The 25944-nt window shown below is 41.2% G+C and overlaps 1 protein-coding gene across 1 annotated transcript in view; it reads left to right on the top strand.

The window, feature by feature from the left end:
* LOC122928875 (membrane-spanning 4-domains subfamily A member 4A-like) overlaps positions 1-18921 on the top strand; it is a 44176-nt gene extending 25255 nt beyond the window's left edge. Inside the window, exons 5-7 of the mRNA XM_044282167.1 lie at positions 12344-12556; positions 15767-15886; positions 17581-18921. Of these exons, the coding sequence (XP_044138102.1) occupies positions 12344-12556; positions 15767-15886; positions 17581-17637 (390 nt within the window). The 3' untranslated portion in view covers positions 17638-18921. The remainder of the gene's footprint in view (positions 1-12343; positions 12557-15766; positions 15887-17580) is intronic.
* Positions 18922-25944: the final 7023 nt, after the last annotated feature.

Genomic DNA, 25944 nt, shown 5'->3' with positions numbered 1-25944 from the left:
AAATTACGCAAGCTGTCTGCCCCACGTTGGGCGCCAATTTGTTGTCGCAAATTCTACGACACACTTCTTCTTTGTGTGGCTCCGAATCAGTTAGAATTATAAGTATGAGCTCATACAGCTTTCTCAATGAGACCAATACAGGCTGGTATCATGGAAAATATGCAGTCCTTTATTACAGTTACATTCACTTATATAGGCAATATGAGGTAGACAAAAGGGTGGTCCTAGATGAAAGTTTATTGGCTCTGTGACAAAAAGGGAGTAGTTTACTAACTTTATTCCTGAGTTTGATTGGCACATTTGAAACTAGCAACTTAACTCCTCCTTTCTTTCACTAATGATCTTAGAACAAAGAAAATGTGCACAAGGCACTTAATTGATTTCTAGTGGAGAATAATGTGTACTACAGCAGAGAGAGACAAAATAAAATCCTGTCTCTCACAGTACCGATGCCCAACCACTTATGTCTCAGGATGAGTACATGGGAGGACCACCGCAGCACGTCTCAGATAATGACGAAACACAGGTGCCAACTGCTGTGGCTTTCTGCAGTGTGCAGACCGACAAGGAGGGCAGGGGTGAAGACTGGGTGGAAGATGATGTGGAGGACAATGAGGTCCTCGACCCCACATGGAATCAAGGTCATGCGAGTGATCTGTGTAATTTGGAGGAAGAGGCAGTGGTCGCACAGAGCCAGGAGTACAGCAAAAGAGGGAGCAGGGTGCAAAAGCGGAGTGGCCGTCCCCTAGACAGAATGCCTGCTACTGCCCACCGCACCAAGGGACTGAGCACACCAAAGTCAGCTCCAAGGAGTTCACTGGCGTGGCAGTTTTTCAGACAATGTGCTTACGACAAGACACGAGTGGTTTGCACGCTGTGCAATCAAAGCCTGAAGCGAGGCATAAATGTCCTAAACCTGAGCACAACCTGCATGACCAGGCACCTAAGTGCAAAGCACGAGCTGCAGTGGAGTAGACACCTCAAAAACCAAGAATGGTCTCTGGCTCCTCCTGCTTCTTCTTCTGATGCAGTCTTGGCCTCTTCATCCCCCTCTGGAGTGACAGTGGCACCTGCCACCGCGCAAACAGATGATATGCCATGGAAGCATTCAGCTGTCTTTCTCCCAAACACTGGAGCGAAAGAGGAAGTACCCCCCTACCCACCCGTGATCCCTGGCTTTGAATGCCAGCATTTCCAAATTCCTGGTCTTTGAAGTGCTGTCATTCCTTCTGCTGGACACAGACAGTTTTAAGAATTTGATGGTGGTGGCTGTCCCACAGTACGTTGTGCCCAGCCAGCACTGTGCATTGTGCAATGCCATCTGTGGCAAGGTCCACCTAACTACGGACACGTGGACCCGTAAGCACGGTCAGGGACGTTATATCTCCCTAACAGCACACTGGATAAATGCAGTGGCGACTGGGCCTGAAGCGTATAGCAGTTTTGCGCATGTCCTTCCACCACCGAGGATTGCAGGGCGCTTCTCTTTGCCTCCTGTTGCTTCCTCCTCCTACTCCGCTTCCCCATCCTCTACCGCCTCCTCATCCAGTCAGCGTAACACCTTCACAACCAACCTCAGCACAGCCAGGGGTAAATGACAGCAGGCAGTTTTAAAACGTATCTGTTTGGGGGACAAACCCCACACTGCGCAGGAGCTGTGGACGGGAATGGAACAAAAGATCGATGAGTGGTTGGTGCCAGTGAGCCTCAAGCCCGGCCTGGTGGTGTGCAATAATGGGCGAAATCTCGTAGCAGCTCTGGTCCTCGCCAGTTTGATGCACATCCCTTGCCTGGCGCATGTGCTGAATTTGCTGGTGCAGAGATTACTGAAAAATTACCCCAATATGTCAGAGCTGCTGCAGAAAGTGTGGGCCGTCTGTGCGAGCTTTCGGCATTCACATCCTGCTGCTGCTCTCCTGTCAGCGCTGCAGCGTAACTTCGGCCTTCCTGCACACCGCCTTATATGCAACGTACCCACAAGGTAGAACTCCCCCTTGCACATGCTGGTGAGACTGTGCGAGCAGCAGAAGGCAATAGTGGAGTTTCAGCTGCAGCACGCACGGGTGAGTCGCTCTGCGGAACAGCACCACTTCTGCTGCCACAACCTCCACACTCTGTCATTGTGCCACTCTGTGGCCTCCTGATGCAGCTGCCACCTCCACACTGTCATTGTGCCACTCTGTAGTCTCCTCATGCTGCTTATACCTCACCACTATGTCATAGGGCCACTCTGTGGACTTCTCATGCTGTTCCCACCCTCCCCACTTCATGACTGGGCACTATTTTGCCTTTCGGCCTGGCTGACATTATCATTTATTTGACCCTTCTGATCTTTCAAAAGGAAGGAAAAATGAGACGCACAACGGATCCTGTCTATGTAACATCTATAAGGCCTGCATGACATGGTCCCTATTTTGCATGTACTGTTATTTACTTTAGGAAAAACAGGAACAGTGGAAATAAGCACAATTACACCGGTGTATTGTATTTTGCAAATAATACTTTAATAAAACAATTATAAAAAAAGAATTGGCTTATGATTTGGTAGCCAAAAGCAGAAGTGGGTACATAACACAGAAGACATGCAAATATTCCATTCACGTGTCATCTCTGTTTTGGATCCACTCCAGGTTTTTTTTTTTGCATTAGCAGCACTGATGGATTACGGATCACATGCTGAAGACGCATGCTCCACAGACAGGATCCGTTTTTTGGGGGTTATTGTTCTGACGGATCAGGCAAAATAATCAGTGACGTCAACTCAAACTTACTGCTGACACCCTCTCCATTCTGTGGGGTGAGGGGGGCTAAACATGTATAAGCATTTAATAGAACACATTCTGTAGAAACCTATGTGGATTTACGCTATAGTAGGATCTTGGACTTCTGCACGTTTTTTTTATACCTGGCGTTCACATTGACCTGTAAGACTGACTTCACACTTAAGAGCGACACCTGTCATCTACATGTCATACTGTCACCGCCACTTCTGTGAGAAGGTCTGTTAGATGTTCTTCTCTACCTGCATGAAGTTCTTTGTTTTGGTTTCACTTTGTCATCTCCTTTCCTTCTCCCAGCTGTCACCTATTTACACTAATTGTCTCCCTTTATATTCCCTCCCATACTGCCTCACTTTGCGGTCTATACTTCTTCTTGGATTGTGTTCACTGCTGGATGCTGCTTCTGCTGATTCCTCAGATAAGTCTGTTTCCATTATTTGTGTTTCCTTGCTGGCTTGATTCTAGGTGACCCTGACTCCGTCCGTATTAAGTTCAGGGAGCCGGTGGTCGTGTCCCCTCACTATTATAGGGTTTTCAGGTGTCACATAGTATGAGGTACGTGGACATGCAATCGTCTACCATAAAGACCTTTGCATGGGCATAGCAGTCAGGGAGAGCTCTAGGGGTTTTATAGGGCTCACCCATATGCTCCTTAGTTTGGATCAAGCCAGTCGGATGTTTATTTAAAAGTTCCAGCTTTCTGCAACACCATCCGTGACACATACTGACTCACAGTATTATTTTACTACCACAGCAGACTCCCTATGCATGTTACTGCAAGGCTCAGTGTTATACACTACTATAAAGGCTCTCTGCAGCCAGGAAATAGACATTTTTTTAAATGCGATTTGCCACAAATAAATTTGGATCAAACTGAATTTTGGGGGGGAAATTCGGCGACCCGGACAAATAGAATTTTTGACAAATTCGCTCATCTCTATTTATTATATATGAGAGTATGCGAGTCAGAATTGGATCAAGTGAGAGCTGATTCAAAAAGAATACTATATCTAAACAGATTGTTTTATGTCAGAGTTGACTTGCATTTCGATAATAAAAAGCTGACTACAAACTTTTATATCAAAGAACAATACATTTGCTGTACTCAATGCAAATAAAGGCGATGATTAAAAAAAACAAAACATTTTTTTACTTTTTGACCTTATGTAATGTTTAGTTATAAAATGCCCATAATCTGAGTGGCGTGAGATGCCTATTTAAGTTACAGCAAAAAAAAAAAAAAAAGGCTGAGAGGAGTTATGTGAAATGCAAAAGGAAGCCTGTCCTGGTGATAGGTTCCCTTTTTTTAAGTGTCTCCAACCTGCAGCTCTCCAGCTGTTGTATAACCCCCAGCATGAAATGACAGTTTTGAGGGTTGGGCACAACTTTGAGAATGGGTGTATATCTCACAGTCTGCCCTACTGAAACTAGAAGAATCTCTACTCTGCCATCGATTTATTTGAGAAAAGTTTCAGATGAGTGTCAGAGGCAATCTCTTGTACAAGAGTCGTGTCTAAACTCAATGTACCAGCACCTTGTGATATCACAGGGTCATGTGACAATAGGGTTAGTTATTATTTTTATATCATATTAGTAATCTTTATTACCAGATTGCACGGGATGTAGATACCTGCTTCAAACCCATGCAACTTTAGCATCACATGCTTATGATGTATGGAGTTGAGACACAACCCTTGTACAAGCAATGGAAGATAGTGAACTTTCTTTACTCATTCCCCCAACAACTGTGGCATGTAGAATTCCAGTGAGGGAGATGCAATGGATACAACAGTTGCATGTAGAATTCCAGTGAGGGAGATGCAATGGATATGCTTTTAGGTAATTTATTAAATATACCTTGAGAAAGTATGATAGAGGTCAAAGGAAAATGCTCTCTCCAATTCACTCATGTCTGACAAACAGGAAAGGACAGCAGGACACAGATTTTGAGCTCACAGAAGAGGAGAATGTCAAGGATGAATGGCATATGAAATTATAGCCATATATAACTTACATAAACCAAACATAACAATGGCCTCTAGGTGGTAGCAAAGCACACTAAGCTTAGTGGGTAACAGATATAACAATGAATACAATTAATTAGACTCTACAGTAGTTGAATAGGCATAGCTGGACAGTAGAAACCCAAACAGTCTAAACTCCAAGGAGTAGCTATAAGTAGTAGTGGCACTGCAGACATACCAGGGCCCTGGCATTTGAGGGGTCACAAAGAAACATCTGCCACTTAAAAGCCATGTCCATCTTTAAAAATCATGTCCATCTCCAATCCATTCAAAATGAGAATTAAAACAGCTTTGCAAATAGCCTCCATCAAAAACTTACTGTATCTACAGACCTCCATGGTAACAGACAACAAACAGACCCAGTGTAGTCTGATCCTCAGTCATTCTCTTTCCCATATAAAGGCAAGAGTTAGACAAAGGATGGAAAGGAAGATGATTGCAGAATATCTGTAACTGTGGCGATGGATAGGTATGTGTAAAATTGTAGAAAATGTTTAATCAAGCTCATTAGCAAAGTTGCTTCACTGTTCGTTTAAATACATTTCGACAGTTGTTAAGAAAAAAATGAGGAGTTTCGCACTGTGAGTTAGAAAAACACTGGAAATGTAATTGTTAAACAACCCCTGGATTAAAGTAAATCATTTTAAACTATTAAATATAAAAGGAACAGTAGCAATAAATGCATCAATCTAGGAAATTGAGATATGAAAATAATGTTACTTGTTGGTGGCGCTGCCACTACTCTACTGACTGAAACAAAATAGCGTACCACGTCTCCAGTCTGGGATCCAGAGCTTGGTCCTGGCAATTATTTTTCTTGAAAAACCTATATATAGCCCTAACAAAATTGCGGGCTTACCCCTAATTAGAATATATATAACCGATTGAAGGAGTAAGGTAAGTAAAATATAATTTGATTTAAAGAAAATATACTACAATAGTACAAAAATACTCAATTTTATTAAGAAAATCACAAAAGACACATGATCAGCACTGGTCACAAATAAGACAATACATACAGGTTACAATACATGTTAAAAACCAAGTGAACCGATGGTGGGCTGCCAATACAAATATCTAAGGTAAAGTGCAAGTGCATGATTATACCCAAAAGGTCATAAATGGTGGACATATAGTATCCAAACGCTGTAGCCTTTAGACACCACAAATATCCACATGTATATATGTGTCAAAATTTGCCACAAGCCGGTGTGAATATATACACCAAAGTTATCAAAATTAGGGCAATACCAATAATCACAATTGTATTTGACACATGATGGAAACTATTATATATACTGACCAATTGATTCAATTGTATCGTGCAGCAATACCACCGGTCCACTCCCCAACGCACGTTTCGCGTACAGCTTTTTCAAGGGGTATTGGTTGGCAGAGAGGAGGGTCATCCATAAATAGGTCAGGTGGATACATTTGATTGGTTGTTGGACTAGTATTTAATTGCATTTAGGGCTCACCTGGGTATTATCGCATGGCGGACATTGCTGGCGCCTGGCCCCTCAGCCGCATGCCACCACATCCGGTGACGCCGCGCCGGTCCAGAGGAAGGCAGTCACGCACATCCTGTGCGACACGCGCCACTCTGGAGTGGCCGGCGGCACACGAACGCGGCGCATGCGCAGATCACCAAGCACACTTATTCCGCCATATTAGATAAGGGCGCATGACATCACATACAAATATATCAAAAATCAGATTGCTTTACATAGAAAGATGGTATCTTATCGTATATACACCATACTGTAATAGACACAGTTGTTATCCTGAGGCATGAACACATATATGCTGACAATCCACATCCAATATTTGTCAGTTTGTCAATGTGTGTATACACGTGCACAAAACCTCATTTCAGTTCAACTTCAATGTAAGTGCATATATATATATATATGTTTGTCAGGCGACAATACCAGAAGTGCACTTGCACTAAACAGATATTGTGCACCTGACCACAATAGTCATACACATCGAATAACATGTAATTCGATATGTTGTACTAGGGTGGTGACGCATGCGCAGGAGAGGGCAAGGGCCAGGCCTATGCCAAATACTGTGAAAAACAAGTGATAAGACATTGTTATATTTAAAGACAGATTACAAGCAAATTATCATAATAATTAGTTTTACAATATACTGAGGCCATAATTTGACCAAAACAGTGTTATCACTTGACCTCAGTGGGGGGCCTTAAACTACAAATTAGGAGGATATTAGGCGTTGTTATTCCTATCAACCTCTTTTTCCTGACATACACAATTAGCCATGGCAGGAGTAAGTAGTAATAAGGTCTCCCAAGTCAAAGGCCTCGGAGTGCAAAGTGAGGTACTGAAAAAAAGAATTATTAATTGCATAAGAAAAAAAAGCAAAATAAAGTGAATGAATACCAATATAAGTTATATCAATTCTACATATTAACAGTATTTAAAGTGTCACCATTACATATAATTGGCTATATGTGCCATAGGTCAGAAAAATATATGTAAACATCCCAAATTGTTCAAACATAAGGAAAGAACAAATGAGGATGTACCCTACCAAATCGTGAATATTTAGCATACACCCCTATCCAAGCACCAATCACCTGTACACCGGTATAGCCGATGTTCAGACTGATCACATCCCCAGTCACACTAAAGGTATCATGCGGCCAATTGTCATACCCCGAGCCTCTATATGCATAAAAAAATCAAATCAACCATCCTGTCCAGCACCCATAGATGAGTGCCCTACAATCATCGCCATACACATAAACATAAAGAAACCTGGACAGATCACGGAAATTCAAGGAGGAGGCATTCACAAGAAAGATGCAAAAGGCACCTTGTCATTCAACCCATATGGCACCTGGGTTTGAAGTTTAATTATCCATTTACTTTCCACTTGTTCAAGTCGTCTGAAGAGATCGCCTCCTCGGGATCCTAGATTTACCCTATCGATGCCACGAACCCTCAGGTCCTGCCATCGATTATTGTGTTTCAACCGAAAGTGTCGTGCAACTGGTTTGAGTTTCAATATTCGTTCCCTATCATCAGCTGGCACCTTTGACGCCATCCGAATATCACTCTGATGTTCCTGAAGGCGTATACGCAATTCACGTGTCGTCATGCCTATGTAAATTAACCCACATGGGCATGTTGCGTAATAGATGACGCCACAGGTACTACAGTTGATAAAGTGCACAATTTTGTATACATCTTTACCAGATGAATCACTAAATGACACACTTTTTACCATAGCCTTACAAATGCTACAATGTCCGCAAGGTGTCGAGCCCCACTTTGGTCCCTTAGACTGAAACAGGAATTCCTGGTTGTTGGGTGGGACATAATGGCTAGATACCAGAATGTCACTAAGATTCCTGCTACGTCTAGAGACCAGAGTGGGGGCCGAGGTAAGAAACGAATTCAGGACATGATCACTTTGCAATACAGGCCAATATTTTACAAACGTTTTTCTGATGTTATTCCATTGTGGACTATAATCCGTAATCATACAGACTGGTCGAACTTCATCCACCGCTGCATTATGAACTTTTTTAGGCTTTGTTGTAAGGAGGGTCTGTCGTGATGTGTTGACAGCTCGCTGGTATCCCCGTTCAATAACCACAGGGTGATATCCTCTTTGTGCAAAACGTTGTCGAAGCTGAGTCGATTCTTTTTCAAAGTCCTCTGTTGTAGTGCACAATCTTTTGGCTCTTAAAAACTGACCAATCGGTATAGATCTTTTTTGATGTTGTGGATGAAAGGACGATGCGTGCAGCAAAGCGTTTACAGCGGTATCCTTGCGATGAATTGCCGTCGATAGAGTGCCATCCGTGGTCGTCTTGATGTTGATATCCAAAAATGTCATTTGACTTTGGGAAATGGTTTGGGTCAATCTTATATTCCAATCATTCGCGTTCAGTTGTACCAAAAATAAATCAAGTGCCCTCCTGGATCCCTGCCAAACGAACAAAATATCATCTATAAAGCGGATCCAGGATATAACCTGTCCATCCGCCCCATCCATGATCTGTTGTACATATTCACGTTCCCAAAGACCCAAGAATAGGTTAGCGTATGAGGGCGCACAAGTCGCCCCCATCGCCACACCTCGTAATTGGAGATAGTGTCGGTCTTTAAAAAGGAAGTGATTATGTGTAAGTACAAAATCCAGCAGAACTAGTATGAATTCCACCAGTTCCGGCGATAAATTCCTTGTCCGCAAAAAGAAACTGGAGGCCTTCAAACCAAGTTCATGCTGGATGCAGGTATACAGCGATTCTACATCGCATGTCACGAGATACATATCGTCTTCCATATGGACATTCTCCAGCCGCTTTAACACATCGGTGGAGTCACGTACATAAGATGGAAGACATTGGACACATGGCTTGAGGTAGAAATCCAAAAAACGACAAATGGGTTCGCTAAGCCCACCACACCCCGACACTATCGGTCTACCCGGAGGTCTCGTTGAAGATTTATGCACCTTCGGTAGTAGATACAGTGTGGGGGTTATTGGATACTTCACCACCAAGCCATTGTATGATTGATGACTCCACCGCTATCAGCAAAACGGCCTGTATCTGCATTTGATAGTCATTGGTAGGGTTAGAGGTCAATCTGCGGTAGCAGGCGGTGTCACGTAATTGACGATGGGCCTCCGCCTCATACATCTCGATAGGCCAGACTACCACATTTCCATCCTTGTCCGCCGGCTTAAATACCACCTTCTTCATTGCCCTCAATTGTTTTAAAGCCACTCTCTGAGATTGGTTCAAGTTGTCATATGAACGTTTCGTGGGGAGGATAAATAAGTCCTTCACCACCATTTTTACAAACGTTTCAATTGCCGGGCTCAGAGACAAGGGTGGAAATGTGACAGACCGGCCACGAGTGAAGGGCGGAAATTTCGACTCACCTCCTTCCTGCTCCATCAGTAGTTCCTCTAGTGTTCGAAGCGCCTCCTTGCGGACATTGTAGCATTTGTAAGGCTATGGTAAAAAGTGTGTCATTTAGTGATTCATCTGGTAAAGATGTATACAAAATTGTGCACTTTATCAACTGTAGTACCTGTGGCGTCATCTATTACGCAACATGCCCATGTGGGTTAATTTACATAGGCATGACGACACGTGAATTGCGTATACGCCTTCAGGAACATCAGAGTGATATTTGGATGGCGTCAAAGGTGCCAGCTGATGATAGGGAACGAATATTGAAACTCAAACCAGTTGCACGACACTTTCGGTTGAAACACAATAATCGATGGCAGGACCTGAGGGTTCGTGGCATCGATAGGGTAAATCTAGGATCCCGAGGAGGCGATCTCTTCAGACGACTTGAACAAGTGGAAAGTAAATGGATAATTAAACTTCAAACCCAGGTGCCATATGGGTTGAATGACAAGGTGCCTTTTGCATCTTTCTTGTGAATGCCTCCTCCTTGAATTTCCGTGATCTGTCCAGGTTTCTTTATGTTTATGTGTATGGCGATGATTGTAGGGCACTCATCTATGGGTGCTGGACAGGATGGTTGATTTGATTTTTTTATGCATATAGAGGCTCGGGGTATGACAATTGGCCGCATGATACCTTTAGTGTGACTGGGGATGTGATCAGTCTGAACATCGGCTATACCGGTGTACAGGTGATTGGTGCTTGGATAGGGGTGTATGCTAAATATTCACGATTTGGTAGGGTACATCCTCATTTGTTCTTTCCTTATGTTTGAACAATTTGGGATGTTTACATATATTTTTCTGACCTATGGCACATATAGCCAATTATATGTAATGGTGACACTTTAAATACTGTTAATATGTAGAATTGATATAACTTATATTGGTATTCATTCACTTTATTTTGCTTTTTTTTCTTATGCAATTAATAATTCTTTTTTTCAGTACCTCACTTTGCACTCCGAGGCCTTTGACTTGGGAGACCTTATTACTACTTACTCCTGCCATGGCTAATTGTGTATGTCAGGAAAAAGAGGTTGATAGGAGTAACAACGCCTAATATCCTCCTAATTTGTAGTTTAAGGCCCCCCACTGAGGTCAAGTGATAACACTGTTTTGGTCAAATTATGGCCTCAGTATATTGTAAAACTAATTATTATGATAATTTGCTTGTAATCTGTCTTTAAATATAACAATGTCTTATCACTTGTTTTTCACAGTATTTGGCATAGGCCTGGCCCTTGCCCTCTCCTGCGCATGCGTCACCACCCTAGTACAACATATCGAATTACATGTTATTCGATGTGTATGACTATTGTGGTCAGGTGCACAATATCTGTTTAGTGCAAGTGCACTTCTGGTATTGTCGCCTGACAAACATATATATATATATATGCACTTACATTGAAGTTGAACTGAAATGAGGTTTTGTGCACGTGTATACACACATTGACAAACTGACAAATATTGGATGTGGATTGTCAGCATATATGTGTTCATGCCTCAGGATAACAACTGTGTCTATTACAGTATGGTGTATATACGATAAGATACCATCTTTCTATGTAAAGCAATCTGATTTTTGATATATTTGTATGTGATGTCATGCGCCCTTATCTAATATGGCGGAATAAGTGTGCTTGGTGATCTGCGCATGCGCCGCGTTCGTGTGCCGCCGGCCGCTCCAGAGTGACGCGTGTCGCACAGGATGTGCGTGACTGCCTTCCTCTGGACCGGCGCGGCGTCACCGGATGTGGTGGCATGCGGCTGAGGGGCCAGGCGCCAGCAATGTCCGCCATGCGATAATACCCAGGTGAGCCCTAAATGCAATTAAATACTAGTCCAACAACCAATCAAATGTATCCACCTGACCTATTTATGGATGACCCTCCTCTCTGCCAACCAATACCCCTTGAAAAAGCTGTACGCGAAACGTGCGTTGGGGAGTGGACCGGTGGTATTGCTGCACGATACAATTGAATCAATTGGTCAGTATATATAATAGTTTCCATCATGTGTCAAATACAATTGTGATTATTGGTATTGCCCTAATTTTGATAACTTTGGTGTATATATTCACACCGGCTTGTGGCAAATTTTGACACATATATACATGTGGATATTTGTGGTGTCTAAAGGCTACAGCGTTTGGATACTATATGTCCACCATTTATGACCTTTTGGGTATAATCATGCACTTGCACTTTACCTTAGATATTTTGTATTGGCAGCCCACCATCGGTTCACTTAGTTTTTAACATGTATTGTAACCTGTATGTATTGTCTTATTTGTGACCAGTGCTGATCATGTGTCTTTTGTGATTTTCTTAATAAAATTGAGTATTTTTGTACTATTGTAGTATATTTTCTTTAAATCAAATTATATTTTACTTACCTTACTCCTTCAATCGGTTATAATTATTTTTCTTGCCCTGATGAATTTATACTACCAGCACTTCTAAACCATGCCAGATCTTGCACCCTCTGACCACTTTCACTTTTTTATGTAAACAGCACTTTTTCAAATGTATATTTTTTATTCATTTATAATCTTAGATTTTTTTCTCTACATTGCAGGTGAATGCGAGTTTAGTTCTTAACATAATCATCTGCGTAACAATTGTGCCTTCCGTGGTAATATTTGCTATATTTATTTCTGAAGTCTCAAGTATTGGTTACCGTTATAGCTATAGCTATAATTCCAATTCCAGTTCCAGTTCCAGTTCCGGTCATAGCTACTGCGCATATTACAAGCAAAGTCAAACATGTGAAGGGGAGTTTGCGCTACAGGTAATTTCCAAATTGTTTAACGTTTTAATTTTCAGTTATGTTTATGCACTTTTTGCAAATTAAAGTTTTAATTTTTATTTTTAAAAACCCAAGGAATTCTAAAGTGCCCTTTACAGGGGCCGATTCTCAGCCAGATGATCGCTAACAAGCGTTCATAGGAACACTCATTAGCGATTATCTGGCGATAACCCGATGAACGAACAAAATGCTTGTTCATTTGGTAATCGCATCATTCATGAGGTAAATAAAATCTTGTTTGCTGGTAGCAGATCGTGCTGTGTAATCACCATCTGTTACCGGCGAACAATCAGTCTGTATGGGGACGAGCGATGGCAGTAACAATCACTACCTCCCATACTGTGGAGGAGATCGTTGTATGTAAATGCAGTAGTCTCCTCCACTGACAAGCAGGCGATTGTTAGGAAGGAACGCTTTCTTCCAGACAATCCCCTGCTGCATTTTCCTGTGTAAAGGGGCCTTAAAGGGGTTGTGTAAGTTCAGCAAATAACATTTATTATGTAGAGAAAGTTATTACAAGGCACTTACTAATGTATTGTTATTATCCATTTTGCCTCCTTTTCTGGCTAAATTCATTTTTCCATCACATTATACACTGCTCGTTTGCATGGTTATGACCACCCTGCAATCCAACAGTGGTCAGGCTTCACACTATAGGAAAAGCACTAGCCTATGTGTGTTCCCACTGTCCCTGCCACCTGAGAGTCCGGTGCTTTTTCCTATATTGTGCAAGCACGACCACTGCTGATGGATTACAGGGTGGTCATAACCATGCAAACGAACAGTGCATAATGTGATGGAAAAATGAATTTAGCCAGAAAAGGAGGCAAAATGGATAATAACAATACATTAGTAAGTGCCTTGTAATAACTTTCTCTACATAATAAATGTTATTTGCTGAACTTACACAACCCCTTTAAGGCCCCTTTACACAGGAAAATGCAGCAGGGGATTGTCTGGAAGAAAGCATTCCTCCAGTCAGCAAATGAGGCATTATAGACAATCACAGTACATTACTAAGTGGCTTGTAATTTCCTCTACATAAAAAATGCCACTTGCTGAAGGGACACAAACCCCTTTAAGTCAATAGAGGTGGTCTAACTTCATTACTGGCCATAAGTGAGAGCAAGGACCATTGTTAAAGAGAATGTGTCATCACAAATATTTGTGAATAATTTTGGTGGTTATTTTTTATTTTCCATGTCTACAGTATATTTTAAAAAAAAACACTTAAATCCTGCAGTTAATAATAATTTTTAACCTTTAAATGGCTTTTGGTGTACCCGTTTTTCACAGCTATTAGACGAGTACACTCCTGTTTAAATGGCCTGTCTGGCCATGAAAACTGCTTTGTGAATTGCCCCATTGACTTCAATTGGCTATAAAACAGCAGTGTGATGGCCATTTTGCACTGTCATGTGAATTTAGCCTAAGCATATCTCTAAATATTATATCAGTAGAAATAAGAAGACAGAGCAACTGGACTTGTATTTTCTTTTGAGGACATTTCATTAGTCGTCTAACTGGCTTTCTTTGCAATTTGCATGACTGTAACTACTAGCTGATCAAACTGTCTGTAGAGAGGTGTTAGAACAACATTATAAGTGTTAGGCCTCTTTCACACTACTGTTTTTTTTTCCGTTTTGCGGGCCGTTTTTTGCGGTCCGTATACGGAACCATTCATTTCAATGGTTCAGCAAAAAAACTGAATGTACTCCGTATGAATTCCGTTTCCGTATTTAAGTTTTTCCGTTCCGTTGAAAGATAGAACATGTCCTATTATTGCCCGCAAATCACGTTCCGTGGCTCCATTCAAGTCAATGGGTCCGCAAAAAACTGAACATATACGGAAATGCATCCGTATGTCTTCATAAATGGAAACACAACGGAAACAAAAAAAACGGAACAGCGGATCCGTGAAAAACGGACCGCAAAACACTGAAATAGCCTAACGGTAGTGTGAAAGAGGCCTTAATCCCACCAAGCAGCTTCAGTCATGCAAACTGCAATGAACACCTTGCCTCCCATTAGGTCCATAAGCATGAGTCACCAGTATTTAATGCTGGAGAATTTTTTGGGTACAATTAATTCTAATTGAGAAAGACAGTAGGGTCACTAGCGAAATGTCTCCAAGAGAAAACACAAGAAGTCCAGTTGCTCTGATTTATTACTACTGGCATATCATGACATGGATGAATGAGAACAATCACAGACAATCACATCTTTAAATGTTGCAACAGCTCAAGCAAGATGGCTGCCCCCATAATCATGTCCAGAAAAAAGAATAAAAAATAAAAATAAAAAAAAGTAAAAACAGTTCAGAAAATAAGGATAGGTGTCTGTTTTTAACCGGCAGAAAAAAAATAAAGGTGACACATTCCCTTTAAAGGGTACATACACCTTTTAGCATCATGTCACAGCTTACACACAGAGATAAAATTGAGTCAGTTTGCAAATACATTATATTACATATTTTGCAATGATCTCCAGCCAAAGTTACATGTTCTTGGTTTTACAGTTCTGCTGCTTGCTATTGGAAACAGTCAACAAGCTTGTTGTCAGACACACCTTAACACCTTGAATGGCAGTTAATTTTTTCCTGTAGCCCATTGATATGTATACATTGATATATGTTTGCCTTATGTAAACATAATACTTGAAATTACTAACACAAGGTCTGTGTGCACCCTAAGTAAGAGGGAATGCTTGGAGATTTCAGCTCTGAAGCCTGTAGACTTGTGAATGCAGCTCAGGAGCTTAAAGGGATTCTGTCACCTTGTTTTAGCTTATAGAGCTGCGGACATGCATGGTTAGATCGCCGCTAGCATGTCCGCAATATACCTGTCCCATAAAGCTGTGTCCTTTTATTGTGTTTAAAAAACAATTGTATAGATATGTAAATATCATTTTTTAAACACAATAAAAGGACACAGCTTTATGGGACAGGTATATTGCGGACCTGCTAGCGGCTATCTATAAGCTAAAACGAGGTGACAGAATCCCTTTAATACAGATTGTAACTGAGGACCAACAAAGATAGGTGATGTACTTACAAAGTGACTGGTGTGACATCATATATATTACTTCTATATGTAAACTGAAAAATTGTGCCTGCAGAAGGTTACTACTCTGAACTCTCTGATGATGCGATTTAGATTGGATTTGTCACATTGGTATCTTTTAACATTATAGAGTATCCTACTAGGCGTTGGAGCCACCCTTTTACTCTTTACCGCTCTGGAGTTCTGTATTGCTTTGTCTACCTCTATCTTTGGATGCAAAACTGCGTGTAGGACATCATACAATGACATGGTGAGATTTGCATGGAATGTGTTATTCATGTGCTTTACTACAGTACTTAGTAAGCTTGTAGAAAGAGTTGGAGATAACGGAAACCACAATGCAGTGCTGGATATGTCAAATGAAGGACACTATTGGTGTCTGATGGACTTCTTTGACGTATAAGGTCTGTCATGTTCTGCCTAGGCATCTGCAATTTTGATTTTGCAATGAAGGCTCTGAACACAATACAGATATGACATCCATCAGAAGACTGATGGGGGTGTCAGAGGTTGAACGTCCATCAATCTTTTCTGTGTTCCTCCATACCTCCGCTATTTTTCACCTTCAAAGAGCTACCTTGTCACTCAGGAGCACCTCTGTGCAGGAAAAACCTCCCCAATTATAACTTATTGGCATACCCTAGCAATACATCATCAGTTTATAAAATGGGAAACCCCTTTGATTTTGATCTTTGGGTCATTACTAGTGTACAGGGGAAATTTGATTAATTGCAAAACCAAATTTTCTCATGCTTCGTGGTAGCGAATCAATTTTCCCTGAATGGTGGTAAAAAATAAAAAAATTATTTTACACTGTAATATCAATGTCAGATACCGTGATCAACTATGAACACGGCATCTGAGGGGTACAATGATGCGGAGTGGGGCATTCGTCACTCCCTGTCATTGCACCCACTACTTACAAAGAAAGGCGCTTCGTGACAAAGTAATTCATAACAAAGCAAATGTTTGGCGAAAATTTGTTCGAAGCATCCGAATGGAATTTTTGAATACTTCGCTCATCACTAGTCATTACCATTATAGTAATAATGAATATGTATATTGATTTTCATAGTTTGTTATTTTTTGCACAGTAAAATCTGTTAAAAAACTTTTTTTTTTAAATACTATTTTTTTGTCACACTAAACTGGTAGGAATTTTGCTGTGCCTTGCCTTTGATAGGCCCCCGCTGCTATGGTTACCCTTTGGTATCCTGCAATTCCATCACAGGGACACCAGTGAGGTGGTAGGAGGATATGTCTCCCTGTCTTACCATTGCACTGCAGACCTGCTTAAACTGCCATGCTTGGAGTTGTCTCCAATCCCGGCAGCAGGGTTGTGTATAACAGCTGCCCTCATGCACATTGGGCAGTTCCCACAGGATCAAAGTTATGGATATGTAATATGTTGCTGGACATAAATGGGTTAGCAGACATGACTCATAAAGAAAATATAAGAGAAGGTAATCCAGACCTCAAATACAGTCAGGGAAATAAGCCTTTTAGCAGGGTTTTCTTCGAGCTTGACATTGATGGCCTATCCCCAGGATACCTCATCAATATCAGACTGGAGGGAGCATGACTCCAAGCATCCCCGGCAATCAGCTATTTGAAGAGGCCACGGTGCTTCGGTGAGTGCCGCGGCCTTCTCACAGCATACCAGGCAGACAACCGTACATTGTATAGCAGCTGTGCTTGGTATTGCAGCCTGGGTACATTCACTTGTATAACTGCACATAGGCAATATGACTGATTAATGTGATGTCACTGGCCTAGGAAGAGGCCTCTTCAAACATCTGATCTATGAGGGTGCTCACAGTATGACCCCCACCAATCAGATATTGATGACCGATCCAGAGGATAGGTCATCAATACTGAATTCCTGGAAAGCTCTTGTAAGTGCAAGTCCTATTTAGTGTCTAAAAGGCATATCTTGTCTTCCAGGCGGTGGTCATCTATCATACTACTACTGTGAATGACTCGAAACCTGCATTGGCTTAAGATGGAGAAGTCAAAAGGCATTGAAGGCTTTACACCAACCTCTATAAATAAAGTGAAGACAATATACAATATATAACCTGGGCTCGTATGCCTTACCTGTTGCTTCATTGAGTGAGGGTTTATAATCTCTTGTAAAATCACATCAACCACAAATAACCAAAAATGTAAATCAATGTGAAGTATTGTAATTGTAAATTACTCTGACCTGCCAAATTGTTGTGTGCTCAAAAACAGAAACATATTCAGTTGTCAGTATAGGAATGACTGACCTGCTGGTCTACAGACTACCATTGACTGCATCTAAGTAATAGCATCATACAGGGACCGCATAGTAATTCCAGTGCCTAATAAAATGCATTATATAGCACCTAAATAAATAGACGCCAGGGCTAGTGCTGGTCATATGTCATAGGGGAAGCAAGGACTTTTGGTCCCTGAATTGTTTTACAGGTAGTGCATTCAACATTGGAAGTTTGATGAGAAATTGTGGAATGTAAACCTAACCCTAGTCCTATAACTCTGATATCTGTTTGTGAACGTATCTAACAAGTTCCATGTATTTACCTGTTTTGCCATGGATGGAATATTGCTTATTTAACTTTTACATTTTATTCACCTTTTTCCAAAATGCACTTAATAGATGTGCCACTGCAGTACAGGCCTTGTCAGGTGCCATATGTATGTATGTAGATAACCCCCATCCCCCTGAAAGAAAAAACCTTGTGTTCCTCAGTATGAAATGAAATTGGAAGCATACAATAATGGGCCCAGGCACCTTTATGGGATCCCTATTACAGCTGGGTACATAATAGAGCTATAATAAGGCTGGGCACATGAGGCCTTCCTCAGGCACGGATAAGAGGAGGTTGCTGGAGCTTTACAGAACAGTACAAACGTATATACTATTCAAGTCCAATGACAACTGGAATGAGTTTGTAATGGTGGTCTTTAGTCATTCATACCACTAGGCTAGGTCTCCACAGGTACTTCTGGGGCAGTACGGTTGTGGTGAAACCAACATGCAGCCTCATTGTTTTCCAATGGAGAAAGTGACAACGACAAACACAAGAATACCACCATGGTCTGAAATCTTGTGATTGTCTCCAGCTGTCCACAACTTATTTCTCTTAAGGGAGACTGGGACACAACAAAAGTCTTAGACTTAGGGCTCATGCACATGACCATTGTTTTAGTCCGCATCTTTTGCGGGTCAAATGTGGATTCACTTTAAAGGGAGCCTGTCATCAACTTTATGCTGACCTCACTGAGGGCAGCATAAAATTGTGACCGAAATGCTGATGTCAGCGGTGTGTCACTCATGAGCTAAAAGCCAGTGGTTGCCGAGAACCAGCATCATAATCATTGCAGCCCAGGCCTTGAGAAGAGTCCAGTCTACCTGTGAAGAGTCCTGGTTATACATAATCTCCTGCTCTCTCGCCATCTGCTGATAATTGGCAGTTCTCTCCTAGAGAGAAAGGGAGAAAACTAGGTATTAGACTGTCAGTCATCAGCAGGTAGGCAGGAATTCATGAATAACCATGACTCTTCTCAGGTGGCCGTGACTCTTTTCCAGATGTTGGTTCTCGGCAACCACTTACTTTTAACTTATAAATGATAGACCGCTGAAATCCACTCACCTGTCTCTACTTTATTCTGCCGTTAGTATGGGCTTCATAAAGTTGATGACAGGTTCCCTTTAATGGGGCCACAAAAAGATGCAGGCAGCACACAGTGTGCTGTCCGCATCAGTATGTCCGTTCCGCGGCACCCGCAAAAAAATAGAACATGCCCTATTCTTGTCCGTATCATGGACAAGGATAGGATTGTTCTATTATGGGCTGGATGTTCCGTTCTGCAAAATGTGGAACACACACGTCCGGTATCCATGTTTTGCGGACCACAAAAACAGCTGCTGCCGTGTGCATGAGCCCTTAGTTTTAGAATATGTTACACCAATTAATTAAGAATTGGTTGGATAAATTATTGTCTTCCCATTAGAAGACAATTCATGGACATTTTTCAAAAATCTACAGTGGAAAATGGGCAACATAGCAAAAATGAAAAGATGCCTCTCCCTTCATCCAGACTATGGTTGAAGTTACATCCTCGATATCTGGTGCATTCAGAAAGCCTTTAGACCCTTTTACTTTTTTCACATTTTGTTATGTTGCAGCATTGTAATAAAATAAAAAGAAATCTAGTTTTTGTCCCATCGATCTGCACTCAATTCCTTAGTAAAAAAAATTTGAAGAAATGTGTGCAAATTTATTAAAAAGGAAAAACTAACATTTTGTATGGACATAAGTACTGTATTCAGACCCATTACTATGACTCTTGAGATTTAGCTCTGGGGCCTTCCATTTCTCCTGATCATCTTTAAGATATTTCTACACCTTGACTGATGTCCAAGTTCTCATAGCTGACAATGCAATCAGAGCAGAAACCAAGCCACAAGGAAGAAAAAAAAACTGCCTATAGAGCCCAGAGACAGGATTGTGTGGAGGCACTGATCTGGAGAGGGGTACAAAAAATGTCTGCTGTACTGAAAGTTCCCAATAGCACAGTGGCCTCCATAATTCTTAAAGGGAACCTGTCATCAACTTTATGCTGACCTCACTGAGGGCAGCATAAATTAGTGACAGAAATGCTGATTTCAGTGGTGTGTCACTTATGAGCTAAAAGTAAGTGGTTGCCGAGAACCAGCATCATAATCGCTGCAGCCCAGGCCTTAAAAAGAGTCAAATCTACCTAGAGTCCTGGTTATACATAATCTCCTGCACTCTCACCAATCTGCTGATGATTGACAGTTCTCTTATAGAGAGAAATGGAGATAACTAGCTAGAAGACTGTCCGTCATCAGCAGGTGGGCAGGGAGAGCAGGAATTCATGACTCTTCTCAGGTGGCCGTGACTCTTTTCCAGACCCAGTCTGCAATGATTGTGATGTTGGTTCTCGGCAACCACTTACTTTTAACTTATAAATGACAGACTGCTGAAATCAACTAACCTGTCTCTACTTTATACTGCCGTTAGTATGGACAGTATAAAGTTATGACAGGTTCCCTTTAAATGAAGAAATCTAACAACCAGCACTCTTTCTACAGCTAGCAGCCCCACCAAATTAAGTAATAGGGGGAGACTGGCATTGGTAACAATTATTCTCTGTTCTGATGAAACCAAGATTAAACTTCATGGCCTCAGTTCTAAGTGTCATATCTGGAGGAAACCAGTCACTGTTCATCACCTGCTCAATACAATCCCTGCAGTAAAGCATGGTGGTGGCAGCTCCATGCTTTGGTCATGTTTTTCAGCAGCTGGGGTAGGGAGAATGGTCAGGATTGAGGAGAAAGATAAATACAGAGTATACAGAAATATTCTTAATAAAAGCCTGATCCAGTGTGCTCTGGACCTCAGACTGGGCCAACGGTTTATCGTCCAACACAACAGTGACCCTAAGCACACAGCCAAGGCAACACAGGAGTGATAAGGGACATCTCTGTGAATGTCCTTGAGTGGCCCAGCCAGAACTCTGACTTGAACCCAAACATCTCTGGAGACACTTAAAAATGGTTGTCTGCACACAGTCCCCATTTAACCTGACAGAGTTGAGAGGATCTGCAGAGAAAAATAGCAGAAAATCCCCAAATCCAGGTGTGCAAACCTTTTGTCATCATACCCAAGAGGACTGGAGCCTGTAATCGTTGCCAAAGTGGCTTCAACTAAGCCCTAAGTAAAGGGTCTGAAATACTTATGTCAAAATGCAATATTTTAGTTTTTCCTTTTCAATTAATTAGCAAGGAGTTTGAATATTTTGAGGGGTCATTTAGCAAACTGGTGTAAAGTAGAACTGACTTAAAGAAGCTGTCAAAAATGAAAGGTGGAATCTGATTGGTTGCTCTGGGCAACTAAGCCAGTTCTACTTTACACCAGTTTGATAAATGACCCCATTCACTTGGTCACAACAATGTGAAAAAAGTGCAATGGTCCGAAGACTTTCCAAATGCACTGTATGGGCCTAGCTTTTGTTTACAGAGCCATAGTCTCATCCCCAAGAGCACCAGTTAGTTTAGCCCACTTCAGTTTGCTAAGACTGCTGTGAATTTGTAAAAGGGGAGACACAGGTCCACTCTTCTCCAGTTTATGGGGGGATGAAAACAAGCTTAGGTAGGCTCCTGCCTCTATGGTGTATTTGTCCATGGTAAAGGTTTAGCGAGCAACTAGTACTATACTCTGATGTTCATCTACATAAAATAATCGCCTGCATAGAATTACATTGGTTTAAGATGATTTATTGTATATACTTTATATTTTTGTACTTTTCAAAAAGTATTACTGTGAATGCATTTCTGAACATTAACAATTCTAATAAATTAACTTGGAAGCCATTTAAAGTGTGTTCTAGTCTCATATTTTAGGTAAGTAAAAAGCATAGGCATTACATTCTAGTTGGACACCACACAGATGATGAGACATTTGAACCACCTGTAACTACCAGTAATCAGCCACACTTAACGCCATACCAGGCTGTGACCACCCTCAAAGTACGGATGTAAGACTTCTGCCTCAAACTGGTATCTCTAGAAAGTAGAGGCTGTCACTCCACTGACAACAAAAACAACTACTCTGACCCTACAAGACTACACACAGCCTTTGGACGCAGAGTGGTCTTGTTATTGGAAGAAAACAGCCATGTGTTTAAAAGAGCATACTACATCTAAAAAGGGAATGTTTCACATACATTATTTTTTCCCACTAAAGGGGTTGTGTAGGTCATATATATTAATGACCTATCGTCAGGATAGGTAATCAATATCTGATTGCCGGGGGTTCAATACTAGTGATGAGCGGCAGGGGCAATATTCGAATTCGCGATATTTCGCAAATATTTGGGTGAATATTCGCCATATATTTGAGAATTCGCGAATTCATGATCTCCAGGCATTATTTTCTTGATTGTGAAAATTCACATAAAATTTTCGCATAAAAATTTGCATGAACTGGTATTTTCCCAAAAGTCGAATATTCGCAATTACGAATATATTTTGAGATATTCGAAATATTCGCTAATTCTCGAAATGCCGATATTCGCGATTAAAATTCGCAATTCGAATATTCGTGATCAACACTATTCAATACCCCATAGCCCACTACTTCCTGTTCATTACACTGCCCGTCGTCTTGAAAGTTTTGGTGGTGCAGTATAATGACAAGTACTCTCTCCATTCACTTGAATTATAATTACACTATGCCACCACTCCACAGGAGACGATGTGTAGTGTAGTGAACAGGAAGCAGTGCTCACCTTCAAACAGCTTGTTGGCAGGCATCCAAAACCAGATTAGATCTTGATGACCTATAGGTCATCAATATATATGGCTTGCACAACCCCTTTAATTACATATAAGTCTGTAGAAGAGATTGCTGTAGCTGTTGGGCTAAGGCTGGGGCAGCCATGTTGAAGAAACAGACTTCTTTGCTGTATTGCCTGTATAGACAGTACATCAATGGTTTTGTGCATTAGGGAGTGTTCTGAAGTGATAAAGAACAGGCGCTCCCCTAGAGATCATGGAGGATGCATACAAAGCATGTATAGTATATAGAATTTATATCCTCTAGAAGTATGATAGAGCATTTATCTGTCCTTAAATCCTCAACCATCTGCTCATCCTGTCTACATAGCAAAGCTGACAAGTGAGCAACAGAAAACAGGAAGCTTGAGCCCACGATGACTGCTCTAGTGGCCAGTGTGAAGACTGCAACAACTCAATGGCCCAAATTTACCAATCCTATAGATGGTGTGAACTTAGGCTATCTAGATCTGCATCAGATTTACCACAGTGGCTCAGGCTGGATGATAAATGTGGTGAAGGCTTTGTCTAACTCTATACCCACCATTTGTTGCAAAACACTGTTATGCAGCCCACATTCTTTTACACAAAGCTCTGCCCCTTCTGATAAACCTCAGACCTTTTTCAAGCAAGTGAGGAAAAAAGTGTAGAAACCCTAGGTGTGCCAAATAGTAGCACCAGTGGCGTACATAGAGAAGTAAGGGCCCCATAGCAAGGATCAAACCAAGGCACTCAAAATATCTAAGGTTGTATAACTTGACCGCAATGTGGGAAAAACTATAAATGATTTATTATATTAACAATCCAGACTATTTTATGAAAAAAAGATGAGAGTATAGTTTAATAGTTGATTATCTCAGATAAATAAACATTTTTATTAAGAAAAAATATTGAGAAACTATTAATTGGAAAAAATATAATATATTAAATTCTAGGACAATATTCATATAAGAAAAAAATTCATATAAGAAAAACATTTTTCATAAAGAGAAAAATAAAAAATATAAATTTTAAAATATATGTATTCACTGTAGATCCTATAAAAGTCCAATAGGGGGAGCAGTTGTATACAAGTTCTATATAGTCCAAGTACAGGGTGGGCCATTTATATGGATACACCTTAATAAAATGGGAACAGTTGGTGATATTAACTTCCTGTTTGTGGCACATTAGTATATGTGAGGGGGGAAACTTTTCAAGATGGGTGGTGACCATGGAGGCTATTTTGAAGTTGGACATTTTGAATCTAACTTTTGTTTTTTCAATAGGAAGAGGGTCATATGACACATCAAACTTATTGGGAATTTCACAAGAAAAACAATGGTGTGCTTGGTTTTAGCGTAACGTTATTCTTTCATCAGTTATTTACAAGTTTCTGACCACTTATAAAATGTGTTCAATGTGCTGCCCATTGTGTTGGATTGTCAATGCAACCCTCTTCTCCCACTCTTCACACACTGATAGCAACACCGCAGGAGAAATGCTAGCACAGGCTTCCACTATCCGCAGTTTCAGGTGATGCACATCTCGTATCTTCACAGCATAGACAATTGCCTTCAGATGACCCCAAAGATAAAAGTCTAAGGGGGTCAGATCGGGAGACCTTGGGGGTCATTCAACTGGCCCACGACAACCAATCCACTTTCCAGGAAACTGTTCATCTAGGAATGCTCGGACCTGACACCCATAATGTGGTGGTTCACCATCTTGCTGGAAAAACTCAGGGAACGTGCCAGCTTCAGTGCATAAAGAGGGAAACACATCATCATGTAGCAATTTCACATATCCAGTGGCCTTGAGGTTTCCATTGATGAATGGCCCCACTATCTTTGTACCCCATATACCACACCATACCATCAATTTTTTTGTTCCAACAGTCTTGGAGGGATCTATCCAATGTGGGTTAGTGTCAGACCAATAGCGGTGGTTTTGTTTGTTAACTTCACCATTCACAAAAAAGTTTGCCTCATTACTGAACAAAATCTTCTGCGTAAACTGAGGGTCCTGTTCCAATTTTTGTTTTGCCCATTCTGCAAATTCAGTGCGCCGATCTGGGTCATCCTCATTGAGATGCTGCAGTAGCTGGAGTTTGTAAGGGTGCCATTTGTGAGTAGCTAATATCCGCTGAAGGGATGTTCGACTAATGCCACTCTCCAGTGACATGCGGCAAGTGCTACGCTGTGGGCTCTTGCTGAATGAAGCTAGGACAGCCACTGATGTTTCTTCATTAGTGACAGATTTAATGCGTCCACATTTTGGCAAATCCAACACTGAACCAGTTTCACAAAACTTAGCAAGCAGTTTGCTAACTGTAGCATGGGAGATGGGTGGTCTCGTAGGCTGTCTTGCATTGAAATCTGCTGCAATGACCCGGTTACTGCGTTCACCAGATATCAACACAATTTCTATCCGCTCCGCATGTGTTAACCTCGGCGACATGTCAATGGCTGTAAACAAAGAGAAACTTGTAAATAACTCATGAAAGAATAACGTTATGTTAAGACCAAGCACACCATTGTTTTTCTTGTAAAATTCCCAATAAGTTTGATGTGTCACATGACCCTCTTCCTATTGAAAAAACAAAAGTTGGATTCAAAATGGCCAACTTCAAAATGGCCGCCATGGTCACCACCCATCTTGAAAAGTTTCCCCCCTCACATATACTAATGTGCCACAAACAGGAAGTTAATATCACCAACCATTCCCATTTTATTAAGGTGTATCCATATAAATGGCCCACCCTGTACATTCACCCAATTTCATTAGTAGGTGTCCCAATGGAAAGCAATACCGGTATCACAAGAACGTTTACCTTGAGTTTTAGAGACATTCATTTTTATTTCTTCGCTTATCAGTGACAGTGTGTGTCTCAATATATCAGAGAGAGAACATGTCACAAAACATCTGATAATATCCTGAAGATAATGGTCATTTGTTTGGTGCTCAAAAAAGCCTGCAGT

Source organism: Bufo gargarizans, chromosome 2 (assembly GCF_014858855.1).
Source record: "Bufo gargarizans isolate SCDJY-AF-19 chromosome 2, ASM1485885v1, whole genome shotgun sequence".
Lineage (NCBI taxonomy): Eukaryota > Metazoa > Chordata > Amphibia > Anura > Bufonidae > Bufo > Bufo gargarizans.
Note: the sequence above shows the minus strand (reverse complement) of the source record. Positions and strands in the feature narration are given on the sequence as shown.